The sequence below is a fragment of the Hemitrygon akajei genome, chromosome 23 (assembly GCF_048418815.1).
Source record: "Hemitrygon akajei chromosome 23, sHemAka1.3, whole genome shotgun sequence".
NCBI classification, from domain to species: Eukaryota; Metazoa; Chordata; class Chondrichthyes; order Myliobatiformes; family Dasyatidae; genus Hemitrygon; species Hemitrygon akajei.
The window spans coordinates 33,465,515-33,493,511 of record NC_133146.1 but is presented as its reverse complement, the minus strand read 5'-3'; the positions used below and the strand labels follow the sequence as shown (position 1 = coordinate 33,493,511).

At 39.3% G+C, this 27,997-nt stretch overlaps 1 protein-coding gene across 1 annotated transcript in view; it reads right to left on the bottom strand.

Moving 5' to 3' along the window:
• The window catches only part of LOC140715319 (phosphatidylinositol 3,4,5-trisphosphate 3-phosphatase and dual-specificity protein phosphatase PTEN-like), a 113,290-nt gene that overhangs the window by 35,193 nt on the left and 50,100 nt on the right, over positions 1-27,997 (bottom strand). The window contains exon 3 of the mRNA XM_073027358.1: positions 12,728-12,772. Coding sequence (XP_072883459.1) covers positions 12,728-12,772 — 45 coding nt within the window. The remainder of the gene's footprint in view (positions 1-12,727; positions 12,773-27,997) is intronic.

The window sequence follows — 27,997 nt, the reverse complement described above, 5'->3', positions numbered from 1 at the left end:
TAGTGGAGGTACTGCAGTTTGACTGAACCATGTTGCTTCCTGCTGCAGGAAGGCCGAGTCAGTGTGTAGAGGCAGTGTGCTGTCTAAGAAATGTTGCTAGTGATTGTTTTGGACATTTTTCTTGTTATCCCAAAACCCTACTGAACATTGGTAATGTAGAATACTGCAAGTCAGGTTTACTGATTCATTAGGGAGGCTAACGGTGGGAGGGTTGCGAAGCCTCAGTTGTAGCGCGGATTTGGCCCTCATGCCGCGGGGTCACCTGCTGCAGCCACGGGGGGGGAGAGAGAGACGCCAAGGCAGTGAAACGCAGCATCCATGCTGGGTTGGAGTTTGGCCCTTCCCATCACACTGCCCTCCAATGTTCTTTCAGTTAAAGACAAGCTGGATTGTGTTCATCTATGATTGCACTAGCGCATGACGATCGGACTCCAGCGAGCTTGTTCTTGCCAGCAACATGCCATGCACCATCAGTCTGCAGGACATGACATTCAATGACTTAGGCCACGTTACTTTTCTTGTGTGACTACATGTTTACTGCGATCACGTGCCTTGTGCTGTGCATGACTGTCGTTTCTGTGATTCGCACCTTGGCCCTGGAGAAATGAAGTTTCATTTGACTATAATGATGGGTATTTATCCTTGGTTTAATGACAATTAAACAGACTTTATTTTAAGAGACATTGTTCTGAAATTCTTCTGGATTTGACAAATTAAACCATTTTTAATTTAACGATTTTCTTATTCTCATGCATCAGTAAATAACCTTGTGGTATACATACTGGATTCCTCTTTTTCAGTCCTTGAATACATCTTATCCTGGAGATGTTAACCACTATCCAGCAAGGAGTAGTTCTCTACCTCAACTTGCATAAAGTCTCATGACATTGTGTCATTTATGGGCAAGCATTACTAAACTCCCATAGCTGATGAATCGGTACACCTCCATGCTGAAAGCATATGGTGGGTACTGCATGTATTCTGAATGACATTTTCCATGTCTATTACTAAAATGAACACAACTAAATGAGGTGAGACTTACAGAACATTACAGTGTTGATGGAATTGACTATTACTAAGCCGATCTGGAAATAAAGTCCATTCTTCAAACCCTGCATGCTGCATGACAGTATCATCATGTTAAATGTCATGAACACACACCAATTTTGGCACCTCAACACTGGGCATTCATGAGGTGCTGTAAACCTCAGCTATATTAAAAATGTGCACATGCAAAGTGATCTTATATCATTCTAATCCATTTATTAAGCTAGAGATCAAACCCATTTAAACAAGATGCAGAAGAGCCTGCCACAGGTTACAACTACTGTATTTAACAATGAGATATCAACCAAGCAAAGCAGTATAAACAGTATACATCAGATGTAATCCCCCGCCCAGTGGATTATTCAACCACTTCTAGTTGTAAATGGTGGCAGACAATTAAACAGCTAATATAAGGGCACTTCAAAAACAGCCGAACCTTCATGGAAATAAATTTCATCATAAAGACTACAATGGTTTGAGAAAGTGTTGAATCCAGCGCATTTATGATCGACAACAAATACTGGCCTTTCAAACTATTCACATCTTAACACAAAAAACAAACAAAATGCACCATGTGAACATCCAATCTTTGTAAATTTAATATGACAAACTGTCATTTGAATTACGTGCACGTTTGCTTTGGCAAATGTACTAACATTGCTCTTGAATAAATAGGAGGGTCAACCAATGGCTTGCAAATCACATCCAGCCCATGAGATGGTTTGTTTCACTCTACCTGAGGGAGTGAATGACTGAGCTGCCTACACTGACTGCTCTCCTACAATGTCATTAATCTATTCCAAGCTATCTTTAATAGCTAGTTGAGCATGAAACTTCTCTTACCAATTGTAAAACTCACATGTTAAATATCTGTAAATACTTTTAATACTGAAACACTGAAAAATATTCAAAATCTATTCAAATATAATTAAAATTAAAGTAAAAATTAAAAACTAACATAATTGAAGCAAAAAATAATGCCTATATTCAAGTACATTGAGCAACTAATTCCATTTAAATTACTATCTGCTCAAAGTCATTCTTCTCCAGTTAAAAGAATTGAACTTGTGTTACATCAAACTTGATATCTGTTTAAAGACCAGATTTCTCAGTGTAACTGTTGGGAATACTTCTGGAGGGTTGTGCTCCATCACTGGATCCCAATTTACACATTTTACCACTGTAAGAATGATAATGGAAGTTTAAATATTCTGCACAGTGCAATCTGGTTTCAGAAATAAATCCTGATTGTGTACACTATTAAAATGAGTCGATTGAGCAGAGTCCTGCCAATACTTGTTATGCCTTTTAAAAAGTCGTATGACTAGCTTTGTAAAATCAATTTTCTCATAAGTTATTTTGAGTACCAATAGCAGTACTATACAGGAAAAAAAGCATGATGTACCGTCTTCAAAATCCACTTCCAATAGCACTATTGACTCGGGATAGACTTTTAAGCAAACATTCTCTCTCAATGACATATTAAAGGGGCAGCCTTCTGTGAACAATGTAACTGACACACTTTATGACTGCATTATGCAAGAAGTAGCCCAATTGAATTCTCTAAGATCTCACCAAATGACTCTGCTCAGTCTCTGTTCACTGAGCCTCTGCTAATTTTAAGCTGGGAAGATGGAATACATGACTGAAAGTAGAGACTTCACTTGATAATTTAGCTGCTTCTTTAGCAGATATCCTCTGACACTGTTGTAGATCAATCAAGCAAGCAAAGGCTTCAGAGGGATACTTAAATTTTATGTGCATTAGTTTAAATGTCCTAATAATCCAAATTCAAGTTTAGTAAAGGTACACTAATTACTTGCATCTGGTTGCTACATAACTAATGCTATCCATGATGCTCACCTACAGACACTTAGTATATAACTACAATAAAAACAATAAATAAATGAATGTGTAGACTAAATGAAAGTTGAGCATACCATAAATTAGATTGTTTCCCATCGCAAAACAATCAAAAATGATGTACATGAGTTTGCCTAGTGAGACCCTGCTAACTTCCTGTAAATCACAGGTGTAGCCACAGGCCCTTGCTACACCTGTCTTTTTGTTGCCTAACTGGAACAAACTTTGTCCAATATTTCTCTGGTACCCTTCCAAGTCTTCACTTTTACATCAACAACTGTTTTGGTGCTTATTCTTGCACAGATGTGGATCTCAATTTTATCACTCTCACTGACTTCCACCGTGCTCCAAAATTCTTCTGAAATTTTTATCCCTTTTCTAGACCTCTATCACCAACTTTGAAGACAAACTAACATTTACTATAAACTCAGTGGCTCCCAAAGCTACCAAGATTACACCTCATCCATCATGTTTCATGGTTGGATTTCATTTCTTTTTCCTATTTTCTGTCTCTGCTACATCTGGTGAGGTATTACTTTCCAAGAGACATGAAGGGTCCTTCCTCATGAAACTTGGATTTTCTTCTGCTGTGACAGATGGAACACTATCACATTTCTAGTTTCTCAGACTTCTGCTCTTTTCCCACCTCCATCCAATCAGAAGTGTTTCTCTGCGCATCTTCACTCCATTAGCCTCTGCCTCCAGTGCATTTTCCCCAATTGCAAAAACATCTCACGACTAGCCACACCTTTTCCTCCCCATTCTTTTCACCTTCCACAGGAACGAGTCCCTCGAGATTCCATGGCCCATTCATCCCAAGCCACCCCTACCAACTGGGTGGCACTTCTCCCTGCAACTGCAGGAGGTGCAACCTTTATTCTTACACCTCCTCCTTCACTGCCATCCAGGTGATGTACCTCCAATCTCATTTTCTGCATTCAGTATTCCCAATGTGGTGTCCTCCACATCATTAAGGACCTTTCCTATTCAGGACATGTCCCCTTCTTAATACAGTACCATCAAGGAAGAGGTACAGAAGCTTGAAGACACACACTCAATGTTTTAGGAACTGCATCTTTCCCTTCATCATCAGTTTTCTGAATGGCCTATGAATATTACCTCAATATTCTGCTCTATTTTTGTACTTTTTTTTATATTTCTCTTAACAGCAATTATTTATATTCTGCACTTTACTGCTGCCAAAAAGCAATAATTTCCTCATGTATTAGTGATAATAAACCTGATTCTGAGGTTGGGTGATAACCCATGACTCTCAGACACCTCCTCTTACTTACCCCTTGAACAGGACCCCACTAAGAAACACCAGGTCATTGTCTCACATACTATCATCAACCTTACTGACTCTGGGGATCTCCCATCTACTGCCCACCCCCCGTTTCTACCTCCTACCTAAAATATACAAACCTGCTTGCCCAGGTAGACCCATTGTTTCAGCTTGTTCCTTTCCCAATGAACTCATACTGCATACCTCAACTCTGTTTTATACTCCTTGGTTCAGTCCCTTCCCAACTACATCTGTGATACCTCACACGCTCTTGATCTTTTCAAGGATTTCAGGTTTCCTGGTCTCCATCATCTTATTGTTAACTATAGATGTCCAGTCCTCATACACTTACACCCCCACCAGGAATGTCTCAGAGCTCTCCATTTCGTTCCAGAAACCAGACCCAACCAGTTCCCCTCCATCACCACTCTCCCCCGCCTCGTGGAACTTGTCCTCACTCTAAATAATCAGGTAGCCTCATCAATTTCTCAAACTTCCAGTAAAGACTCCACCCCTTCCTTCACCGTTTCCAACCCCCTTGTCCCGCTCTTATGTCATCTCCTCCCTCTGGTGCTCTTCCTCCCCCCCCCCCCCCCCACTTTCTTCTTTCTTCCATGGCCTTTCATCTCTTTCACCAACTTCCTAGCTTTTTGCTTCATCCCTCCCGCTCCAAGTTTCACCTATCGCCTGGCATTTCTCTCTCCCCTCCCCCCACCTTTCAAATCTACTCCTCAGCTTATTTTCTCCAGTCCTGCCAAAGGGTTTCAGCCCAAACTTTGACTACTTTTTTCCATAGATGCTGCCTGGTCTGCTGAGTTCCTCCAGCATTGTGTATGTGTAACCCACAACTTCATGTGGCGAATCTGTGCCAGATTAGACCTGTTTCAGTCAATAAAAGAAACTTGCCAGTTTGTTTTATTACAATTATTTTCTTGCTCTCCTATATATTCAAGGATTCTTCTTCTGTTCCTCTACACACCACTTCTGTATTCACATGCCTTGTACATGTGCAAGAACACCACCTCACACTTTGAATAGAACTGCATTTGCCAATACTTTTCTTGAATTATCCATCTACATCTCTCCCCCCCCCCCCCCCCCCACTCAATGCTTTCTTTTGCATTATCACCCAATATCTGTATCATCTGGACATCTAATCAAAGTCCCATCATTTCAGGCTAAATTACAATAAACATTCTGTAAAAGTCTGGAATCTATTATTAAGGCTTGCAAAATCCTGCTGAAAAGAGCCTTCTTGTTTTCAAAACTCTTATCAACCATTCCCTTTGTTACATATTATTATGCCAAATTTGATCGCAAGGACTGAGCTTTCTGGGTACACCACCACCTGCAAGTTCATCATATTTGCTAACAAAATCCACATAACAGACTCACTGACCCTCTTAAAAAAAAATTCAAGCTGGTTGAATATGGTTTTCTTTGAACAAGCACTTGCTCAAAATCCTTGATTAATCTGTGCCTTACTAAATGATTACTAATACTCACACTCAGAATGTTGACTGTAATTTGTCTGCCCTTAGTGTAGGGCTCACTGGTCTTTCATTACTCTGCCCATCCCTTCCTCCTTTTTTAAAAAAAAAACCCAACTCTACTACATTGGCAATCTTCCATTCTTACAATAACATGCCTGCAGCCAGAGATTATTAGAAAACAACTTCAGATCTTCACAACTTTATTCTATGCTAGTATTATTAGTCTTAAATACATTTCATCTGGGCCTAGCAATTGCTTACTGTATAAGAAATATTCTACTACTCCATTGTAAGTAGAACTCCTTGGCATTCCCATCTTGTTCATGAAGGACTTGATATTTCTATAAACCATACTCATACCTTCTACTGATACTTACAAGCCAACATTTTGTCTTTAAATATCTTTAATTTCATCCCTGTTCCATTTTATACTTCTTTAGGCATATCTTTGTACAAATATACCTCTATCTAGGCTTTTCCTTTTTTGCCTTATGCTAGCCAAAGTGCTCTTGAGATGAAGGGAGAGGAGAATTTTCATCATATGACATATTTTCCCAAAGATATTCAAGCCTTGAAGCCTGATTATTTTCAAACTAAATTATGGATTTTTACATAAAGATTGGATTTAATTATTTTTGGAAAAACTAAACTGTACACTAAAATACCATAGTCTAGTTAGAAGCTTTAGGTTGTGCAAGTTCAGAGTAGCACCACAGTAGTCATGTGTAGTACCCGAGTCATAATAGCAACATTTAGACAGAGCTAATTTGGTTCATTATTTCATGGTAGCTACCTAGCTAAATAATTGCATTTTACAGCAAGTGTTAGAGAGATGATGCTGTAGGTGCATAAGCATTTTTTAAAACTACTCGTCTTAAAGAAATGATTTGTTGTTTAAACAATGGAATTACAAACTTTACTAACAAATAATTCAAATTGTTCTCTGAATCCATTTCAATGATCTTTGTTTAGAAATATAATCTCCAGTCAATATGCCTAAAATTCTGGGCAAAACATTCTACCAATAACCATAACAAAAAATCCACCTGCTTTCAACCCTTCACGTGTAGCTACAGGCTGCTGTATTTGTTTATGTAATGACAGTAATTATACTTTAAAACCAATTACACTTCTGCATATCTTTTGGATATTCTGCAAATATGAAGACACTATGAGTGATGCTGTGATATGAGCGTCACACTATGGCAGCATCTTCCTGCAGATTCATTGCATAACTGGCTTCTCCGACACTGACAGAGTTAACTAATCGTCCAGTGGCGTAAGCAGGAATATCTGTAGAGTTTCCCAACTGATTTGGAAAACCGCTTGTGCAAGCGTGTTTTAGGTGCAGTTAGAGTGGCCCCAAGCAATTCAATAAAGAAACTGGCAGAAACTGGTCAGAATCTAAGTGTTTTTTGCTAAATTATCTGAGTTAACTTCACTGGTTTAATTTGTTTCCGTTTCTAATACCTGTTTTTTATGTTTTTCCCACAGTTCCCAAGTGATTTTGAATTTTTGTAAACCTCAACGATCTTTACTATATCACAGGAATGAAATGGGTTTCTAGTGAAGGATCACGCTGAAAGATACAGCATGTCCCAGGGCAAGCATCTAATGATCATGGGAGCAACAGGTGAAACCCCTACTCCCCAATTATAAACATGATTTTCTTTATCCTTTTAGCTTTGAATTTCTGTACCAGTTTCCCCCACAAGTTTTCAGATTAAGACTCCTATCTGGTCTACTTTAACAATATGTCTAAGGGGACCTTGTGCTGTGCATTCAATAGTATCTATTTGCCCCAGCATGTTTTCCAACTATTAATACTCATTCAGAATGTTATGGATTGCTTTCTGGTCAATATTTTCTAACCCACTTCGTGCAAATACTAAATTATTTAAAAGGCAATAGCAACTGTTTTAAGCTAACACACAAAGTTATTATTTACAAACATTGTGTTAATAATTAAAATCCATAGCAGTTCTCAGCATCATTAAAAAGTGCTGAATGAACTGATTTATAGTTATATGAATTGATTTATAGTTATGAGAACTGCTACGAGAAACCATTTGGTTGAAGAATCAGTGCTGAAACATCATTATTTTAAAAATAAAGGAACAAGGAGAGAGCTTGGAATAGATTTGATCATATGAAGAATTCTTAAAATCTAAAATCCACTGCCTTCTTCAGTAGTTGCACCAGAGATCATTCTATCTTTAAAAAGACAAAAAAGTTGCTAAGAATGTAGAAGCCTTAATCTTGTTGTGACGGTTTCACATATGCAAACAATGTGGCCCACCCATCAAATCAGACTGTAATTAGAGCCTAGCTGCAAGTTGAGGATGGTGGTGCTAGCATGCTGATCATGCTGTTTGGGCAAATTCCAGGCACAGCCTAGAAATACAAGGATGCTCATTAGTACAGAGATCAAGAAGAATTTCCTTAAGTGTGTGGTGAATCTGTGGAATTCACTGCCACAGATGGCTATGGAGGCCAAATCACTGGGTTAATTGAAAGTGGAGGATGATACGTTCTTAATTAGTAAGGGCATCAAGATTGCAGGGAGAGTGCAAGCGAAAGGGGTTGCGAGGGAAAATAAATCAGCTGTGATCAAACATTGGAGCAGATTCAATGAATGGAATGGCCTAATTCTGCTTCTGTGTCTTATGGTCTCCAAGTACCTAGTTTTTATACTGAAGTATACAAGAGGGCAGGGTTTTCTGCTGCCAGGTAAACCATGTTTCAAAATCATCAAAACCTTAAACCCACATTCCCAGAAGCCAAAAGACCGGTAGTACATTAAAATATATGATACACCGATATCTGCTTTCACTGAGATGTGCCTGCTAGAGCATGGAAATATTAATAGGAAGGGTCTCCAGACTGCTGTGCAAATTGATACATTAGAAGTAATTTATTTTGCAAAATATAGCAACTTTAAAACAAGTGTTGCTCCTGACTTCCAATCCTTTTAAATTTGGTAGCTAAATTACAACAGCATTTCTATATATTCCATGAATGCATGATTCTACTCCCACAAATTAAAAATCCCTAAAGGAATTTTAACAGGAGCATTATCAGACAAAAACTGATGCTGATTAGCAAGATAGATGATCAGAGACTCAGTGGTCTTAAGTCTTCGGATGAAGCTTTGGGGAGAGGTGGAGTGTCTCAAGAGGTAAAGTGAGATGGAATATTACAGCTTAAAGTCAAGGCAGCTAAAAAGGAACTTTATGGGGGCATGTTGAATGTTTGAAATTAATACAGGTAGCATTTAAACAGTAACAGATCCAATACCCTTGCTGGGAAACTTGCTCATGCTGTTGGGGCGGGGAGAAGGGGTGTAAAGTAATTTTTCAAGGGGGATTGGACACAATAGATGTTTAGTCAGGGTCAAGGATAACAAATTAACAAAATCAGGTCTGTCCAGTAGGTAGTAAAGACAAAGGCATAACAAGAACATCAGAAAACTGACACACTATATTGTGTATATTGTAATGCAAGCCTTAGTGATAAGGCAGACAAGAGTGTTAATCAATGTGTCTCTAACTTGCAGAATCCAGTCAATTCAGATTAACAATATCTCCTCCAGAATCACCATCAGCACCATAAGGGTGTGAGCTTCGCCCCCGATTAACTTGCTTTACACTTATGACTGTCTGGCTAAGCAAAACTCCAATGCCATTATTTAAGATCGTTGACAACACCGTCATTGACCGAATCAAAGAAGGTGACAACTCATCATATAGGAGGGAGGTAGAAAATCTGGCTGGGTGGTGCCACAAAAACTCAATGTCAACAAGACCAAGGACTGATTATTGACAACAGGATGAGGAAACCAGAGGTCTATGAGCCAGTCCTCATTGGAAGAATGAGGTGGAGAGGGTCAGAAATTTTAAATTCCTCAGTGTTATAATTTCAGAGGATCTATCCTACATCTTGCACATAAGTGCCATTACAAAGAAAGCACAACAGAGTTTTTCTTTAATTTTGAAAGGTTTGGCATCTCATCTCAAACTTTTGAGAAACTTCTATAGATGTGCAGTGGCGAGTACATGTCCAGTTGCATCATGGTCTGATATGGATACACCAATGCCCCCGAATGGAAAAATCTGCAAAAAGTAGTGGATTAAGGCCAGTGCAACACAAGTAAAGACCTCCCCACAAATGAGCACATCGATATAGAGTGCTATCACAAGAAGGCAGCATCCAAAGGACACCCACCATCCAGGCCATGCTCTCTTTGTTGCTGCCATCAGGACAGAAATACAGGAGCCTCAGGACCACACCACCAGGTTCAGCAAGTCTCTTGAACCCCTCAACCATCAGGCTCTTGAACCAAAGGGGAAAACTTCATTCACCCAATTACTGATCTATACCAACAACCAACTGACTCTCTTTCAAGGACTCTTCATCTCATGTTCTCAATATTTATTGCCGATTTATTTATAATTATTATTTTCTCTTTTGTATTTGCACAGATTGTCTTTTGCACGTCTGTGTTTGCCCATCTTGTAAGGTACAATCTCTAATTGATTCTATTCTTTTTCCTTGTAGTTACTGTATGAAAATGAATCTCAGGGTTGTACAATGTGATTTTAAAGTATTTTAATAAATTTACTTTGAACTTTAATGATATTATGATCACAGACATAGTTGAGAAAGCAGGATTGAAATTAACATTTTACAAGCACAAGACTTGTCTACTTGAGACACTACCCAGTTTCTCTGTCTAGAGGAAATGTATTTCAATATTGTGTGTTTTACTGAATATTCAGGAAATCACCTTTGACCAGAAGCTGAAATGGATCAGCAAGTAAATGTGCTAAATTGAGACTGGGTGTGAACAACTCCATATGTAAAGTAGACACAAAAAGTGTGATAGAATACTCTTTACTAGTCTAGACAAGTGCAAGCACAATAGTATTCAAGCTCAACATCACAACAGAAATAGCTCAGCAATGGCATCTTAAACACTCGGGCCATGCATATCAACTGAATATAGTTGCAATACATTTATCTAAACACCCAGTGCTATCATTTATTCAGTAACACCCCCTGATCTTGCCATTTCTAACTATATAGACTAGAGGGAGGCTTTTGACAAGGTCCTACATAGCAGTTTGGCCCAGATTAAGGCACAGTGATTCAAGGCATGTAGACGAAATAGACCCAAAATTGGCTTGGTGAAAGGGGCAGAAAATAGTGGTGGGTGAGTGTTTTTCTGACTGGAAATTTGTAATGAATGGTGCACCACAGGGATCAGTGCTGGGAAACTTGTTGTTTATAATAGAAAAATTACATGGATGAGGATGTAGGGAGCACAATTATTAAATTTTCAGATGGCACAAAAATTGCAGTTACAGATAAAGAAGTTTGCTTAAAATACAGTGGGACATACAGTAGACCAGACTATGTAACAGTTTCTTCCCCCAAGCCATCAGACTCCTCAATACCCAGAGTCTAGACTGACACCAACTTACTGCCCTCTACTGTGCCTATTGTCTTGTTTATTATTTACTGTAATGCCTGCATTGTTTTGTGCACTCTATGCAGTCCTAGGTAGGTCTGTAGTATAGTTTTTGTGTTGTTTTACATAGTTCAGTGTAGTTTTTCTGTTTCATGTAGCACCATGGTCCTGAAAAATGTTGTCTCGCTGTTACTGTGTACTGTACTAGCAGTTATGGTCGAAATGACAATAAAAAATGACTTGACTTGAAAGTTGAGCAGACTGGTAGCCAATGAAATTTAATTCAGATGAGCACAACATGAAGTACTTTGAGAGTTCAAATTCTGTTAGGACATAAAATGGATGGCAGGGACAAAGATCTTAGAGTACAAGCCCATAGCTCCCTGAAAGTGGCGACACTGGTGGACTCAGTAATGAAAAGGCGTTTGGTACGCTTGCTTTCATTGGCCAAGGCACGGAGTACAAGATTTGGAATGTCATGCTGCAGTTATACAGACTATTGCACTAAAGAGTATTGTGTACAGTTCTATTCTCACACTACAGAAGCGAGTGGCTACAAGAGTGTGTAGGAGAGATCGACCAGGATGTTGTGTGGAATGGAGGGCTTGCACAATAGCAGAACCCTGCAGCTGTTGGAAATCTTGAGCAATATGCAATTATGTCAGGGAAACTCAGCACGTCAGGAAGCATCTATGGAGCAAAATTAACTGTTGATGTTTCAGGCCTGAAACACTGACTGCTCATATCCCTCCTTGATGCTATCTGACTTGCTGAGTTCCCCAGCATTTTGTGTTTTGGAATGAGGGCTGTTGTTACATCATAAGGAGAAGTTTGATAGGCTGGAATTAATCTCATTGGAATGTAGGAGGCAGCAGGGTGATGTTATTGATGTCCAAAGAATTATAAAGGGACACAATATTTTTCCAAAGCTAGCAAAGTCTAAACCTAGAGGGCACAATTTTAAGGTGTGATGGGAGAAGTTTAAGGGATAGCTAAGGAGTAATGTTTCCCTCCCCCTCCTACACACATACAGATGGTGCTGAATATTTGGAATGAGCAGGCAAGGGCTAGAAGTATATACTGTAACAACATTTAAAAGGCGTTTGTACAGTTACTTCAATAGTAAAGAGTAGAGGGATACAGGAGTAGTGTGGACAAACAGGATTTAGCTTATGAGACAAAGCTGGCGCATATGAAATGGGCTGCAAAGCTCCTCTGCAAACTATGTACCATCATGACCTCAAAAATCAACTTTCATTTGCACTGCCAAAACACTGGAAAATTCCATCTTACATCATTATCAGATTACCTTCACAACATTAACAACAACACTTCAAAAAAATATTTCATCACCATCTTAGACTCAAGAGAGTCATACTCTTGAAGTCAATTAAGGATAGTTAAGAAAGGCCTTAATAGTGACATCCATCTCTAGTGAATGGAAAATTGAAAGACTGGCACATGGATTTAAAAAAACTTAAAATACATCGCATTTTCCTAAAACACAGTTGGGTTTTGAAACTGAACAATACCTGAGACAACCAAGAAATATTGTAAAAACATACTTACAGGTTGTATATTTTGTAATGGTTTTTGTGTTTTGCATCCAGAAACCTAAGGTAAAACAAAAAGAAAGTTTTAAGATTTAGTGATTTTCCTCTAAAATTTCATTTGAAAACACAGAATTTCACACTCAAATCACCAGTTGGTCAATGAATTTCAGTTTTTAAAAAAAAACATTGCTTCTCCCCAAGAACATTTACCAATTATATCATCTTTGCCAGATCAAGATTTAAACATCCTTTCCTTTCAAAAATTTAAGCAGATGTTAACTAGGAAAAGGAAAAACTATCAGCGCTGATGACTCTTTACTGCCACAAAGAAAAAACTAAAAATTCTCTTAAACGCTCAGAGACGCATATAAAGATGAAGGTTTTACAAAGTTAAAATACGTTACCAACAATCCACCATGCAGGGGTTAATACAATAGGAAAGCTGGCAACCTAAAGTTGGTTCAAGTGAACTGTTCCAACGTCTTGGTGCATCTCAGAACAACATTAACATCAATGAAAACTAGTTACTGCAGATACTGAAACAACTACTTCTATAAACATTCACCAGGTCAAGCTGCATCAATGGAGCAAAGTTAACATTTCAATAACATTTTAGCCAAATTGTAAAGTATTAAAAATGTGATAAATTTCAAACAAGTACAGGGAAAGGAGGTGGGACAGGGAAGAAAAAAAAGGAAACATTTTGTCAAAGGGGATTAAATGGTAAAAGACTTGGTCCAAGTTAGAATGCCATGGACAAAGGTGAAAAGAAAAAGTTTTAAGTGTAAATAGCAATAGTAGAATATGCTGTTTGAATGAATAATCACATGGTTATGTCCTGATAATACCGAAGTCTGTCAAGTCTGGAGGACTCTAATGAAATAAAAGGTTAGCATGAATTTCATTAGAGCACTACAAGGTGCAGATATGATACAAGTCAAAATGGGCGTGCAATGGAGAATTATTAATGGTAATTTCCATCCATGAGTTCCAAGTACATGCACGTCACCATACACAACTATATAAGATTCATTTTCTTGTGGGCATACACAGCAAATCCAAGAAGCATGATAGAATTAAGGTGTATAAGATGATGAGAGGCATTAATCGCGTGGATAGTCAGAGGCCTTTTCCCAAGGCTGAAATGGCTAGCACAAGAGGGCACAGTTTTAAGGTGCTTGAAGTAGGTATAGAGGAGATGTCAGGGATAAGTTTTTTTTTTACACAGAGAGTGGTGGAATGGGCAGCCTGCGACGGTGGTGGTGGGGGGGGGGGGGGCGCGCAGATACTCATGGGTCTTTTAAAAGACTCCTGGAATAGATACATGGAGCTTAGAAAAACAGAGGGCTATGTGTAACCCTAGGTAATTTCTAAAGTACATGTTCAGCACAGAATTGTGGGCCGAAGGGCCTATAACGTGCTGTAGCTTTTCTATGTTTCTATGAAAGACTGCACCCAACAGGACAGATAAACCACCAATGTGCCAAAGGCAACAAATTGTGCAAATACAAAAAAGAAAGAAATAATAATAATCAAACAATAAATAGAAAATATGAAAAAAGTCCTTGTAAGTGTGTCCATTGGTTGTGGGAACAGTTCAGTTGTGGGAACAGTTCAGTGATGGGACAAGTGACATAGAGCAAAGTTATCCCCACTGGTTCAGGAGCTTGATGATTGAGGGGTAATAACTGTTCCTGAACAGTGGTGCGACTTCTGAACCTTCATCCTGATGGTAGTAATGAGAAGAAAACATGACCTAGGTGGTGGGGGTCCTTGATGATGGATGCTGCTTTCCTGTGACAGCATTCCATGTAGATGTGCTCAATGGTGGAAAGAACTTTACTGATAATGGACTGAGCTGCATCTACTACTTTTTGTAGGATTTTCCGTTCAAGGGCATTGGTGTTTCCATACTACATAGAAACACAGAAAAACTCCTCCCTCGCCTTCCACAGTAGCCTGGGGTACATCTCATCTGGTCCCGGCGACTTATCCAACTTGATGCTTTCCAAAAGCTCCAGCACGTCCTCTTTCTGTCTATACGCTCAAGTTTTTCAATCCGCTGTGTCATCTCTACAATCGCCAAGATCCCTTTCCGTAGTGAATACTGAAGCAAAGTATTCATTAAGTACCTTTGCTATCTCCTCTGGTTCATCAACTACACCATGATGAAACCAGGCAATATACTCTCTACCACACATCTATAGAAGTTTGTCAAAGTTTTAGATGTCATCCTGAATCTTTGTAAACTTCTAAGTAGAGGTGCTACTGTGCTTTCTTCATAATTGCACTTGCGTGCTAGGCTTAGAACAGGTTCTCTAAAATGATTAACACAGAGTAAGTTAAAGTTGCTGACTCTCTCCACCTCTGATCTCTTGATGAGTAATGGCTCATAGAACTCCAGTTTCTTCCACCTTAAGTCAAAAATCAGCTCCTTGGTCTTACTGACATTGAGTGAAAGGTTATTACTGTGGCACCACAGACAGATTTTCAATCTCTCTTCTGTATGAGGATTCGTCACCATCTTCAATTCGGCCAATGACAATGGTTGAATATGTATTCAACCCACAGTTGGCTTGATTGACAATACCAGAGAACCATTTCATTTACAGTCTCTTCAGAGAAAATCATAAAATACCACAAGCCAACAGTAATTATTTATTGTGAATAGGAGCCAAAAAAAAAAAGCCCTTTAAACGTAACCCTTTTAAAAACTTGTTCTACAAAGTTGAATAATATTACATTTGTAGAAGCTGTTACAATGGCTTAGGAAGTTAACATTCCTACACTAGTGTACTTGATGACCATTGATGTGATTAAAAGATTGGTTACTAGATTCCACAATAAGCTTTTCAAACCATTGCTTTCTAATACATTTATAAATACCTATAATTAAGACATTGTGAAATAGTTGCATGTGTGCATGTAACATTCAGAAGCTGGTATGGACAATAAAAACGGTGGGGTTACTAGAGGGCAATAAGCTAAACTCCTGCAAAAACCAACCATACAATATCAAATTAAAACCAACTGATATGAAAGAAACCTTAGAACCAGCATCCCTTATTTTCCAAATATTCCTGAATGATGTAAAAAAGCTACAGCAAGAGCAAACAGGGTATTACTTTACATAAAGAAATATTTAAAATAAAGTATACTGCTTTAGGGACAGGATAAGATCGCAAGATAACTTTTAATGCTTTGAGTGAGGAAATACAGTAGACTTCATCGTAAAAATAGTCCCAAATTGGCAAAATCTTTCTTTCAGGAAGTATCTCCTGAAATCCCCAAAAGCTTTCCTGAATAAGGGTATTATAGTGTGAGAACAATTCCATCCAACAGTTTATGCTTCCTTTAGTCTCTAATTTGCAGAAATTTTTCTTTGATTTGTTATACCTATGTCTACCAAAGAACACTTGGGAAGATGTCAAAACCACACTACTGTACTTGATTTCAAATTTAATTTTTAAAAATGTCACTTTGCTTTCAACTTGAATCTTATAAATGTAGATGATCTTTTCTGAGTTTGCCTTCTACTCAAGTCATTTTACTGACACATCATTAGACAAAAACAACAAATATTCTCTTCATGGAATTATACCAGTGTACATTTGGCATAGTCACATTTCAATCAGCCACATTTAATGAACTTGATATCTTCTGATTATGAACTTTATTTTGCCATTTGAATTTCTCAACAGATCAAGGTTTGTTCTCCGTGCAAATGAATTTTAGAGACTGAGCAACTATCCAGCTAAAATTACATCTGATTCTAGCTTCCAGATCTCTACATACTTTTCCTCTTTCTTCTTCACTAAATTCATCACCTCCCTCAACATCATCCTTGTCCTTCCTTCTTACCAGAACACATCCGGCCTGAATTCTGCACGGTTAGTCTTTTAGCACCCTCCAGATGTCAGATGTAGACTTGCCAAAAACTGTTGGCAATTAACTCTCCCTAGTTCCTGCCTAACACTCTCATAACTTGCCCTGCTCCAATTTAGTACTCTCCCATAAGGTCCATACTCATCCTTAACTATAGTTATCCGAAAATTTCAGTTGTGCTCACTGTTCCCTAACTAGGCTCATTGCTAAACACCAGGTCCAGTACAGCCCCTCTTCTAGTTGGCCTATCAATACAAACAGGGGCTCCCAACCTTTTCTGATGGCATGGACCCGTACCATTAACCAAGATGCAGGTTGGGAACCCTTGTTTAAGAAACCTTCCGAGATGCACTTAACACATTCTGCCCTACTAAATCAGCCCCAGTTTATATTCAGGAAGGTGAAATTCCCCCACTATAACAACCCTATTGCTTTTATACCTTTCCTTTATCTGCCTGCATATCTGTTCCTCAATGTCCCGGTAGCTATTGGGGTGTCTGTGGTATAATCATATCGGAGTGACTGCACCCTTCCTATTTTTGAATACTACACATTTCAACTCAGTTGACAAACACTTTGTGTCTCCTGAGTGGAGCTGCGATATTGGCCCCAATTCGTAATACAACCCACACACCACTTCTTACCTTCCTCTATTTTTTTCTAAAACATCAAAATTAAGTACCCATTCCTGTCCTCTCAACCAAGTCTCTATAACGGCTACAACGTCAAAATTTCACTTATTGATCCATGATCCAAGTTCCTTTACCATTACTATAATACTCCTATAATTAAATACACACACTTCAAACCAACAGTCCCATCATATCTACTACTTTGCTCCTGCATGTTTTTACTGGCACTGATACCCATTTTCCTCTCCATCCCTCCAGTTTCCGACCCGGTTCTCTGGTTCCCATCCCCCTGCTTTACTTGCTTAAACTGGTGAACCTCCCAGCAAGATGCCCCTCCAGTTTAGGTACAACCCATCTCTCTTATTTAGGTCACCTGAAGAACTCCTTCCCATTGCACAAGTTCTACAACCACTTATTGAACTGTATTATCACCTTATTCCTGTCCTGACTAGCATGTGGCACTGGGAGTAACCTAGAGGTTACTATTTCTCTTCAATCTCTGCTCTTCATAACTCCCTATACTAGCTGCACAAGACTTCTCACTCCTTTCTATCCATGTCATTTGTGCCAATGTGAACCACGACCTCTGGCTGCTCACCCTTTTGAGAATACTCTGCAGCCATTCAGACACCCTGGATGCCAGCACCTGGTCAGGCAACACACCATCCTGGCATCTCTTTTGCAGACACAATTTCCTGTCCAGCCCCAAACTATCCCTATCACTCTGCCTGACATTACCCTTCCCTGTTGATCCTCGCAGCTGGCCACAGTGCCACTGGCCCTGGCTGCTGCTGCAGTATCCTGATATGTCATCTCCTAACTCCAGAAGTGTCCAAAGGTTTTAAGAGCTACAACATTACCTCGTGACTCTTGAACCAAATCCCTCAACAAATAAAGGCCAACAAACAATAGTTCTTAACTACCTACTCAATTTTTTTGTGGCAGCTTGGAGGGATCTATGGGTGTGATCTCTAAGATCCCTCTGCTCCTCCACACTACTAAGATTCCTGCCATTAACCCTATAATCTACCTTCGAATTCGACTTGGGTAGGTTTTTAATTATCACTTGTTACTTTAACACTTGCCATGTTGTTTTAGCTACAGCTTTACTTAATTGACTGAATTCAAATCAGCACATTAAAACCAGATAGCATAAATTCAAAAAACATTACATTCTATGCTAGATTTCCAAAGAGAGTTTTGCACAAGAGTCAACTACGGTCCAAAGGTCTAATGGTGTTCTACATACTATAGTGCAGAAATAAATTCTAGTGTCTACAGACAACATTGTTTCTATTTTCATCTAAAGAATCAGGAATGTCAGAGTTCTGAATTGGGATACAGCCGGAAATTGAACTATGAAGAATTCATGGTGGGGAAAGTTTTGATCTAATTCAGCACAGAAACTTGCAACAAAGCAAATAAAATACTATTTGAAAAACTGACTTTACCACATACGATGATGATGATGATGATGACATCAATATCTAGACAAGAGATATCTCAAATGCTTTTATCACCTGAAGATTGATCTATACTTTAGTGTGTGGAGAGCGCTCAAATGAAGTATGTAACATTTTGAAATGGGATCTATTTGTCCCTCCTCACTGACTGCCCCTACTTACCTTTGCAAGTGGAAGAAGTGCTATACCTGCCCCTACACATCCTCCCTCACTATCATTCAGGGCCCCAAACAGTCCTTCCAGGTGAGGCGACACTTCACTTGAGAGTCCCTTGGGGCCATCTACTGTATCCGGTACTCCTAGTGTGGCCTCCTGTATATCGGTGAAACCCAACAGAGATTGAGAGACTGCTCTACCAAGCACCTATGCTCCATCCACCAGAAAAAGCCGAAGCACCCAGTGGTCAGCATTTCAATTCTACTTCCCTTTCTGACATGACAGTTCAAGGCCTCCTCTACAGCTGTGATGAAGCGACAGTCAGGTTGGAGGAGCAACACCTTATATTCCCTCTGAGTAGCCTCCAACCTGATGGCATGAACATTGATTTCTTGAACTTCGGGTAATTGCCCCCCCGCTTCACCATTTCCCCAATCCTGTTCCCCTCTCTCTTTATTCCTTTAAGACTGTTTCCAATTTTAGTTAATCCATGATTATGTTAGTCAACAAGGTTCATTCTCCTAATAATGATCCGTGACACTGTTGCTTCACAAAGACCGAGAATAATCCTGGAAATTATAGGCTAATGAGCCTGACATTAGTTGTGGGCAAGTTACTGGAAGATATTGAAAAGGGACAGGAAATGCAAGTACTTGGATAGATTGGGTCTGATTAGTGATAGTCAACACGGCTTTGTGCATGGTAGGTCATGTTTAAGAATGTTGAGGTTTTTTTTTAAAAAAAAAGGTTACCAAGAAGTTTGATGAAGGAAAGGCAGTGGACATTGTCTACATGAACTTTAGCAAGCCCTTTGATAAAGTTCCGCATGGGTGGCTGGGCCACGTTAAGTCGCTTGACATTCAGAATGAAAGTCAATTAGATTAAACATCAGCTAGCGGGAGAAGCCAAAGAATGGTAGCAGATGATCGTCTCTGAAACACCTGTTAGTGGTGTGCAGCAGGGAATGGTGCTAGGTCCATTGTAGTTTGTCATCTACATTAATGATATGGATGATGTGGCAAACTGAATCTATACATTTGCAGATGACGCCAAGATTGTGGACACAATGGAGAGCGAGGAAGGCCAAAGCTTCCAATATGATCTGGACAAGCTGGGAAAATGGGCTGAAAAATGGCCCATTTTAGAATTTAATATACAGCAATGTGGATGTTGCACTATGGGAGGACAAACCAGGTTAAGACAGATAGTGAATGGTAAGGCACTGAGGTGTGTGGTAGAATGAAGGGAATATAGATCCATATTTCCTTGATAGTGGCATCACAGATAGGGTCATAAAGAGAGGTTTTTTTTAGTGTACTGACCTTGATAATGCAGAACACTAAGTACAGAAATTAGGATGTTCAAATTGCATAAGACATTGGTGAGGCCAAATTTAGAGAATTATATACAGTTTTGGTCACATGCCTACAAGAATGATAATAATAAAATTAAAGGAGTGCAGAGAAAATTTACAAGGATGCTGCTGGGACCCGAGCACCCAAGTTAGAGAGAGGTTGAATAGGCCAGAAATTGGAGCACAGGAAAATAAGGGGAGATCTTCCAGAGGCATACAAAATTGAAATACAGATAGTGTGAATGCTTGCAGCCTTTTTTCCCATTGAGGTTGGATGAAACTAGAAACAGAGGTCTGCTTTTAATTTAGAGTTAAATGAAAAAATACTTGAGGAATCTGAGGGGGATCATGCGAGTGTGCGTAACGAGCTGCCAGAAGTGGTAGATGTGAGATGTGTAACATTTAAGAGGAGTTTGGATAGGTACATGGATGAGAGGGGTATGGATGGTTATGGTCCAGGTGCAAGTAGATGCGACTAACCAGACTACCAGGCTGGCATGAAATGGATGGGCCAAAGGGCCTGTCTCTGTGCTGTCATGTTTGACTCTGACACTTATGCAAAGTCAACCTCTGGGCCACAAGCTTGTTTTCAGCCTAAGAGGCTCATCACAAAAGCAGCTCATGACCACTAACACAGCATACTGCACAGCTTTCTTTTGCTTTACTCTTTTTATTATGCATTCTTTTTATCTCAATAATCATGGTTTCAACCTTCTTCTGGGCAAGCTCACGTCTTATGTCTTCCACAAAGGTCAACTCTTACAAAACGCTGGAGTCAATAATCTAACCTTCATCAGTTTCCATTCACCAAGCCCCTGGTCCATTGATAACTTAAAGTGATCATTCCCCACCCCCTACCACTATCACATCAATCTATTGTGTTTTCTACGGATCCTTCACAACTACTCTTTCCAAAATCTGTGCCTATGCTTTGCCAGGCTAGGTTCCATATCTGAAATTCTCTCATGAAAATCGCTGCAGCTCCATTTCCACCATTATGGCACTATTAAAACCAACCTTTCCAGTCAAACTGAATTACCTGTTATGCCCTTGTTAAATGCTCTTTAACCATACTACAGGCATTGCAGAAATGCAAGCAATTGGTTAGTGTAGAAAGCATGAATCTCAGCTTTACAAACTGTGCAGGTCCTGCTATCAGACCATGGGTTTGTGCAGGGATACTGGATGTGAATGACAACCAAAGCACATTATAAATTCAACTGAAATGGAATGGGCATGCTGATCATTTCTAAAATCTGTAACACATTTCATTTTAAAAGATGCCATTTACCTCTCTGCTCCACTACTAAAATATGGATTTTTGTAAAACCTTCAGAACAAATCCTTTCCATCAGAATGGCATATTTTAAATGTCATACAAGCTGATAATTTTAAAATACTAACTTTTAAGTCGTTTCACATTTATCAATACATAAACTTTACAAAGGCATTGTGTAAGCATCATTGGATTAATTTTGCATTTGAAAAGTAAATTTCTTATCAAAGTACATCACCAGATACAACCCTGAGATTCATTTACTTGCAGGCACTCACAGAAAAAAAGTATTGAGAACATGAGATAAAGAGTCCTTAAAAGTCAGTCCATATGCTGTGGTTCGTTAGTCATCCCATTAAAGGATGGATACAGAGGCTCTGCAGAGGATGTATAAAAGGTTTGCTAGACTGGTCACTATTCCCCTACCCCACAGTGGTAGGTACTTTAACATGCCACCAGGGCTGGTGGTAGAGACAGATGCTAAGAGGGGTTTCAGAGGCATTTGGATAGGCGCGAGAACATACAGGGAATGGAGGTATATGGGTCATGTGCAGCCAGATAGGTTTAATTTAATTTGGTTTCTTGGTTAGCACAAACAAATCCACGTTTGCAGTCAACATGAGAAGCTTGAAATGTCCAATGATGTCAACTAGAATTGCCAATTCTTCAAATTTTTCATTTCTAAGCATGCAGTTTAACATATCAGCAACCAGTTTATAAGATCTTATTTGAACCAGTCTCAACTTTCTCAGGAACAACAAATTTGAAATCACAGTATTGCTGCAATACTTGAGGCAATGCTTTCATCATAGTTTGAAGCACTATGAAGACCAATATCTGGTTTCTATTACCAAATGAAACCCTCAACTTTGTCATTCCAATAAATAGTGATACAACTTGTTAATTTTTGCTTTTGCATACTGCAGTACTTCAATTGTATTCAAACAGTGTTCCTGAAGGAATTTACAGAGATGCCATATCTTCTAAAACATTATTAAGGACATTTAATGCTACTTGATATTATAGATTGGTCAATATCTTCAGGCAACAGTCTGAACAAAATACCAGCTGTGCAGCAAGAGTGCATGAAATAAATGTTATGTTCCTCAAACGGTTCTACCACTGAATGAACAAAAATTTGACTTGAAGAGAAAAAGAACATTAAATAATTAATTTAAAATATTGATCTTTCAGTTCTTTTGCAATACAATTCCACAATACAAAAACAATTTTTTTTAACAACAGAATGCAGGGTAGGAGCTACAGCTGTGGAAATGCTGTCTCTTCCAACTGCAAGGACATATTATGAGGCCTAAGAAACAAAATCATGATTCCTCACATCTTCAGGGTTCTTTTGCTTCTTCTTTCTCATCATAGAGTGTGAATATATTGGAGCTGCACCTTCTTGCTTATAGAAGCACATTTTCATTTGGTGACTGAAATGATGCCCTGCATTTGTAATGACCTCCAACCCAGGAAGTTGCTTCAGAGTCAAAGAAACAGCCTTGAATCTCTGTCTAAATTTCAAGAAATTGCAATTATGCAGCATGCTTAACATCACAGATTTTCTTAAAGAGCATTATTTAATTATCAAAAAAATCTGAACTCAAACCATATCTCAAGATGATTAGATAGAATAACTTGGTAAAATTAATAGGTTCAAGTAGTGTAAAAGGAAATAAAGTAAAAAGACAAAAAGGTTGAGGAAGAAAATTCAGTTCCAGGCCAAACAGATGAAGGCATTGCATGACCAATTGGAAAATTAAATTCAGGATGTTCTAGTGCCCAAAATAGGAAACAGCAGATGACTTCAATGTTTGCATGGCTGCAGAAAATTATGGACATGTGATTGGTCAGGAACATGCTGGAATTTAAAAAATGATGCAAATTTTCAAAATAAAATATAGGTCAAAATATTCTTACATCATTACCTGCTCTTCCCCAACCCAGTGGAAACAGCATAACAGAACAGGCAATTCCTACTTTTACTTTGCAGAATTTATTTTTATCATTTCCATTTCATTCACTGTTCCCCATATTGTGATCCTGTAGCTTAGAGACAATTTTTTTTGTGTGCCATACTCTGCCAGAGCCTTGGCGACCACTTTTTTCCAAGTGGTTGTCTTGGAGGAAAGATTATGTGAGTGGTCCCCCGGTTCCCCACAACCTTCTCACAGCACACTGTTTTTTTACAAGACCGAGTTGCAAGCTCGACACTCAACCCGGCACAGATGTAAAGCGTGTCCGGGAGCAAACCAACTGGATTCGAACTCGGTAACCTTCGCTCCAGAGTCAGGCACTGATGTCACTGCACCACCAGTAAACAAAATTTGGGGTCTGGGTACAGGTAGTTTGTCCTCATGTTTATAAGGATACAGTGAGGAAATCTGACCATTAAGTACAATCTGCCCTCCTTATCCACGAGTTCTGCATCCACAAATTCAACCAACCGCGAATCGAGAAAACCCGGAAGTGCTCTTCCAGCACTAGTTGTTCAAGCATGTACAGACTTTTTTCTTGTCATTATTCCCTAAACAATGCAGTATAACAACTATTTTACATGGCATTTACACTATATTAGGTATTTTAAGTAATCTAGAGATGATTTAAAGTATATGGGAGGATGTGCGTGGATTATCGTGGATTGGGATTGAAAAAAAATCGCAAGTTCTCTTACTAAGTCGGATCAGGTACATCTGGTATTATTTAGCGTCAGTTAGGCAAACATTTGTCTTGGTATATAGTATATATATTTTATCTTTCTATGCATATAAAACACTTAAGAACGTATGTTTCAGCACCAGGCTCGGGAACGGAAGTTCCCGAGTTCGATCCAGTGACAGACCGCTATCAAGTGCGTTCTCCATTCATGCCGGATTGATGTGGAGGATCAAAAACTCAAAACCCAACAATTAAACCACTGCGTTGCTTAGTAATAATTGTAGCTTTCACCAGGGCAGGGCCTTTCTCCCTTTAAAATTGTTCCGATCATTGACCGACGTAGCTTAACGCTTTTACAATGACCGATGGCGTGTCACCTCTTTCGGATCACTTTATTACTTCCACTTTACTTTCAATCATGATTATTTTCATGAACAGAAACACTGCGAATTCAGAGCTCCGCCGCCGGGTCCTAATGTTCACCGCACTGAGACAGGTTAAATAAGGTCTGGGGTTCCACTGGGTCTTAAGGTCCACCGCATTGAGACAGGTTGAATAAGGGACTTGAGCATCCGCGTTTTTTGGTATCCGCGAGGGGTCCCGGAACCAATCCCTCGTGGATAAGGAGAGCCGACTGTATATTGGCAAGCTTATGTCGAGATAACCACAAGTGTGGATAATGGAGAGACAAGAGACTGAGCCAAGTGTATAAAGAGTATACACAAGCTGAAGTGGGAGAGTTCAGCAAATACGATTCAAAAACAAAACTGGTAAATTGAATTGCCATTTGCAACATTCCTCATCTTTTCAACTTTGTAACATGGATTAAACAAAAGCTGTGCACCTGGGAACTAGAATTTAAAATAAAATATTACATGGAAAGTAGCAACAGCAAATGCATCGTGGAAAATGGTTAAAATGCTTACTTATAAATAATTCCATTAAAGATACCATTATTGCAATTATCTCACTTAATCATGATATATCTTTCTGAGGGTTTCATTTGGTGATAGAAACCAGATATTGGTCTTCATAATGCTCTGTTGAAGGAAATCTATTGAATAGTGCAAAGTCTATGAAGCAATCTCGTAATTATAGAAAATGGGTGTCAAGGGGTGACAAGGTTAAACTTCTATGTAATTAGTTTATGTGAAACCTGATGCAGTATTTTTTCCCCTGAATGATGTTGTCAATACACTGCTAAACGCAAAATGGATGGTGGCTAAGGATGGATATTGGAGGTGCACACAGTGCCAAAGCAGGGAGAAGTGCCAATGCAGATGATCCACTAGTTCAACTGAATAGAAAGCATTTGATCAGGTAGGCATAGTTCCACAAAAGGGCAAGGGCAAACAGCAAAGAATTTTGGTGCAGCATGCTTACATTCCAGGGACACAAATCTCATAACATTGAAGTTGTCAACCTGCCACCATCAGATAATTCTATTCTGATCCATCACTTCACCTATAAAACCACAAGAACCAGAAGCAGGACTGGGCCATGCAGCCCATCAGGTTTGCTCCACCATTCAGTAACGGCTGATTTCTCCTCTCAACCCCAATGTCCTGCCTTCTCCTTATAACCTTTGGCACCCTTGCTAATCAAGAACCTATCAACCTCCACTTTAAATGCATCCAATAACTTGGCCTCTGCAGCTGTATGTAACAATGAGTTCCACAGATTCTCCACCTTGTGGTTAAAGAAATTCCTCATCTCTGTTCCAAATCTCCAACAGGACCACAACCTTGTTGCAGTTTGGAGGCTTGCATGCCTCAATGACCTGAAGAGCTACGTTGGCTGGAATCAGGGCTTTATGCTTTAGCTCTTGGTTGGGTCACCTATGCCAAACAAGTCAAAGTAAAAGGACAGACTAAGAGTGGTCCACTAGTCTTCCAGGTTCAGGGTTCAGCTCAGGGTTATCAACCCTGACTGCTAAAACAAAATTATTACATAAACACCAAGGAACAGTCCTTCTACATCCAAGTGCAATGGTATTCCCGTGCCTCCACCTGGGACGTGCATGATTGACAGTAGTGAAAACCAAGAGAAGGCTACTGACATGATGAAGAAAGCTCTCACCACCACCAGAGATTGAGGACCTTCAATGCTGCTCTAAACATCAGGAGCACAACAGGCAGCAAGTCAGTCTGACCCAAAGGAACATGTTTGTATTCTGAGGCTACGTCTTCTGGTCCTAAATTGTCCCACTATTGGAAAAATCCTCTCCATGTTCACTATCTTGAACTTTTAATATTTAGTAGGTTTCAATTAGGTCCCCCATCATTCTTCTGAACTCCAATGAGTACATGTCTAGAGCCATCAAACACTCCTCAAACATTAACCTTTTAATTACCAGGATCATTATTGTGAACTCCTCCAAAGCTTTAAAAATATCATACTAGCTTATCAGGTACATATATAGTAGTAAATATTCAATGCCTAGTTTAAAAAGCCAATATATAAAACAGCACTCTCATCTCTCATGGGTACACTTTGAAAGGAAGAATAACACTACACCTCTGTGAATCCCCACAGCATCTGACAACCCTGTGATCTGTGTCTCAGACTATGACCTCAGAAAATCCTTAAGAGGATGAACCCTCATAAGGTGCCAGGCCCCAAAGGGATACCTGGCAGAACAGTGAAAATCTGGGCAAACCAACTGACAGGACTGCTAAAGGCATCTTCAACAGCTGCAGCTGAAGGTTGCCATCCACTTCAAGTGGGCATCAATTATACTGGTGCCTCAAACACTATCATCTGGTAGCACTCATATTTACTGTGATGAAGAGCTTTGACAGATTGGTCATAGCTAGAATTAACTCCTGCCTGAGCAAGGACCTGGACTCGCTGCAATTTGCCTACTGCCACAACAAGGCATTTGCAATCTCACTGGGTTCACAATCTACAATGGGCTTTGGACCACCTGCACAAGTCAGCATTCAACACCATCATCCCCTTTGTACTAACTAATAAGCTTTAAAACCAGGCCCTCTGTACCTCCCTTTGCAACTGTATTCTTGAATTCCTCATTGGTAGAACACAGTCAGTGGGAACCAGTGACATCTCTTCCTTGCTGACAATCAACACATGCACACCTCAAGGACGCATACTTACCCCACTGCTTTACTCTCACTTCAGTCATCACTGCATGGCTAGGCACAGCTCAAATTGCATCTATAAATTTGCCAGTGATAACACTGTAGTTGACAGAATCTCAGATTGTGATGAGAATGTTTACAGAAGTGAATGTGATAGGGTGGTCAAGTGTTGTCACAGCAACCTTACACTCAACATCAGCAAGATCAAGGAACTGATTCTAGACTTCAGGAAGGGGAATTTGGGAAAACAAACAATCTTCAATGAAGAGTCAGCAATTTCTAGTTCATCGGTATTAATATCTCCAAGAATCTATCTTCTGCTGACATTGGTATTATTCTGGTTTTATCCTGGTTTATAGTGAAACGTAACCTGGCTGTGACTATGTAATCAGAGATGACTTTTTAAAGATTTAAAACTATTGCACTTTTGGGGGGGGGGGGGGGGGCTTAAGATGATGCAAACTAAATCAGTGTAGATAGGAAGCAACGACAATAAATACACCTCAAATTGTTACACAAAATACATAGTAAAATATGTCAACCTTAGGTGCTTGCCTTATAATCCAGGCGGCAAGATGCAAAAAGATAAACACTAGAAACAGTGACAAAATATACCTATTCATTTTTGAACTGACTTGATGGAACCTTTCCCGCTTAAGATTATGAATACACTTGATGTGCCAGATTGTAACTGTGGTTTCTATCCACAAGGGGATACCAGTGAACTTAAAAATTAAACGAGAATTGCACTTGATGGT